Raw genomic sequence first — 3,378 nt, forward strand, 5'->3', positions numbered from 1 at the left:
TATGTCAGCCACTTCCTGTTTGTGCAGCTCCCCGATGCCCACAGCTGGGGTACCCAGCACGTCTCTGCCGGCATACTTGAGCTGAGGGGGGAAAGAGAAGACGTTTTTTGTTTGTTGTTTTTTTGTTTTTTTTTGTTTTTCAGAGGCCCTTGAGGTCTTCTGGTTTGAAAGGGATTTCTAAAAATGTTGGAATATTGTGCCTTGTTTCGCTGGTGAATGAATGGAAATCAGTGAGGTTTTTCAAATTTGCAAAAAATGTTTCTGAAGTTCGTTTTGTTTGTGTAGCTGAAACATAAGATAGAGCAAATGTTTTTTGTTTAAGGCTAACGTAATTCAAAATTTACCAGCTTAAAAAGAAATGTTTGTTGCAATAACATGCACATAATTAAGAACTAGTTTTACTTGTCTATTCCATTTCTACTTCTCCTCCATCGGTGCCGAACTGATAAATAAGACAAAGCAATTGCCATGTATTTTATCAAGGAAGAGAAATGGAAACCAGTCTTTGTACTCAGGAATTATTACTGGAGTTTCGATTTCATGCCTGACATTATTGTATTGTCTTATTGTCGTTCTTGTGACGCCAGTAAAATCTTTCCACCTGGTGAAATGCCCAGACAAGGGGAGCAAACTGCGTATGTTGTAACCACGGTGGCTTGCATCAAAGACATGCCAACAGCTCAGCGTCTATTATGTACCGGGCTGGCTGGCCGGGAAGTGATTCAAGTTTTCAGTCTGTGGTTACGGCATTGTTGTACTGTTTTGATAAAGTCTTAGAGGGTCGTGAGGTGAGAACCGGGGTCTTGGCCTGTTTTTGTTTATTCTTTGTTTGTTTTGGTTGTTTTGTTTTCTTAGAGAACGGAAAGGCCTTCTAGTTTAAAAGGGATTTCTAAAAATGTGTGAATATTGTGCCTTGTTTTGTTGGTGTTCAAATTTGCAAAAGATATTCCTGAAGTTCGTTTTGTTTGTCTTACAGAAATGTAAGATAGAACAATTTTTTTTTAGGACTAACATACTTCTGAATTTACCAGTTTGAAAGGAATTGTTTGTTGCAATAACACAGACATAATTAAGAACTAGTTTTACATGACTAATAATATATAACAATAATATCTAACATTTATATAGCGCATTTTAAAAAAAGTAGCTCAATGCGCTTTACTTTGGAATACCCATTTTTCAAAACCTTTCTTACTACTTCCTCTCTTCTCATGCAATATATATTTATGCACACACACACACACACACACAAACACACACACACACATGCACACACACACACACACACACACACACACACACACACACTCACACACGGACTATTTTCATTCCGACATAGGCACAGAACAACTATAATTTAAAAAATAATGTTAAAAGCTTATGAAGTATAGGCCTGTTTCTTTATACTTCATCTCTATGGGTGCTTGAGTTAAACATGAGATTTACTACTTTACTTTACTTTTCCGATCCAGCCGCTATCGGGGTTCAAGCCCTTTGGCATGGGCATGGGACACATGAGATAAGAATGTAATTATTGGTGATTGGCGGGTGCTCTGGTGTGGTTTGCTTCTTTCCTATCAAACATCTATAGTCTTTCTCTCCCCTCCTTCTTTTTTGTGTTTGTTACTCTCTTGTAACACCTCTATTCTTAGGTACTTGTATTACCTTATTATGTTGCAAGTGCTGTAAAGCTCTTACTAAAACTTTCTAAAAACATAATAAATAAAAAGATGGAACCCCCCCCCCCCCACTTCTTTATACATGAGAAATTATTAATGAAGTTTGGACGGTACATCTGATGCAAGTTTTCAGTCTGTGGTTACGGCATTTTGCGTTCTATTGACAATGCCTTAGAGGGTCGGGAGGTGAGAGCCGGGGTCTAGGCTTGCTTTTGTTTATTGATGTTTTTTTTTTTATAGACGCTTGAAGCCTTCTAGGTTTAAAGTGATTTCTAAAGATATAGGAACATGCATTGTTTCGTGGGTGAATGAATGGCAGCAAGTCAAGTGTCTCAAATTTGCAAAGCATATTTTGAAAGTTTGTTTTGTTTGTCAAACTGAAATGAACGCGAACACTTGGTTTTGCAAAAAGCTTCTAGATTTACCGGTGTGACGAAAATTTTGTTTGTTACAATACCATACAAATATTTCGGAACTAGTTTTGTATACCCCTATTATGATTTAAACATTTTGTTTGTCCCTATTGTAACGGCAAGATGCTTCACCGCCTCGAGCAATAACCGAGGTCGATTTCCGTGTGGAGATAATTGTTATAGAGTAAACTTCATGGTCTTTTTTTTGGTCTGTTGTTTTCGGAGCTAAGGTTCGAGTTTCAGCTCGGTCCGACGTTTTGTCCTTGGGAAAGGAACTTTACACGAATCTCTCAAGTGTCTCAGTCCTTTCAGAGATGGGCGTTAAACTTGGAGGTCCTGCCTCTTAAATAACCTACTAGTGTTGACAGGGGCGTTAAACCTGTACAATTTCAACATTTTAAAATCTGGCCCTAGCCCATTTGGATCTGAAAGGGAGGGTCGAGGCCCGCGTCCCAAATGATTTATATTGTGCCAATGGGGTGTAAAAAGGCCTTCCATACCCTCCCCCCCTCCACGAAAAAAACACAAAATGATCTGTATTGCGTTAATGATGCTTGTGAAAACATTTTCATCTGTAATTTACCTTTTAAAAAATCGATGCCTGTTTAGCTGCAGGTCTTCCAGCACACAGAGTCATCATCATCATCGTAGCCTTTCTCACCCTGCACGAGGGTATAGGCCACGAACAAACACCTTCCACCTTTCTCTATTCTGGGATAGCCCCTTGAAGTTATTCCATGTCTTCCCACTTTTCTGTACATTTATTTCTGTATTCTTCTCCAGGTTCCCTGCGGTCTGCCCCTTGATCTTTTACCCTGTGGATTCCAATCCAACACATGGAGTAGCTAACTATTGTTAAAAGTGGGTGGTTGGCGAGTGCTCTGGTGTGGTTTGTTTCTTCTTTCCCTATCAAATATATATCGTCCTTATCTCCCCTTCTTCTTTTTTATGTTTGTTACTCTCTTGAAACACTTCTAATCTTCTGGCGTTCATATGACCGTAAAACCTCTACCAAAACTTTTAAAAAAGGCTAACGATAATCCGCCTTTTGATATACGATCAAAGTACGATCGGTAGCTACTCCATGGTCCTACGGTCCACCGATCCATTGACTGCAGGCTACGGGCCCGGGTCTATAGCAGGGGATAGATCCCCGAAACCTCACTCACTGTGTTCTGCTTACAAATGATCTGTTTGCTTTTAGGGGAACTCTTATAAGGACCAATATCTCTGTTTCTCTCTCTCTCTCTCTCTCTCTCTCTCTCTCTCTCTCTCTCTCTCTCTCT

The 3,378-nt window shown here is 39.6% G+C and overlaps 1 protein-coding gene across 1 annotated transcript in view; it reads right to left on the bottom strand.

Annotated features, from left to right (window-relative positions):
• Positions 1 to 3,378, bottom strand: part of LOC101852404 (LIM domain kinase 1-like) — an 8,681-nt gene that overhangs the window by 4,330 nt on the left and 973 nt on the right. The window contains exon 2 of the mRNA XM_005097818.1: positions 13 to 81. Coding sequence (XP_005097875.1) covers positions 13 to 81 — 69 coding nt within the window. The remainder of the gene's footprint in view (positions 1 to 12; positions 82 to 3,378) is intronic.

The sequence above is a fragment of the Aplysia californica genome, unplaced genomic scaffold, assembly GCF_000002075.1.
Source record: "Aplysia californica isolate F4 #8 unplaced genomic scaffold, AplCal3.0 scaffold00164, whole genome shotgun sequence".
In the NCBI taxonomy this organism is placed as follows: domain Eukaryota; kingdom Metazoa; phylum Mollusca; class Gastropoda; order Aplysiida; family Aplysiidae; genus Aplysia; species Aplysia californica.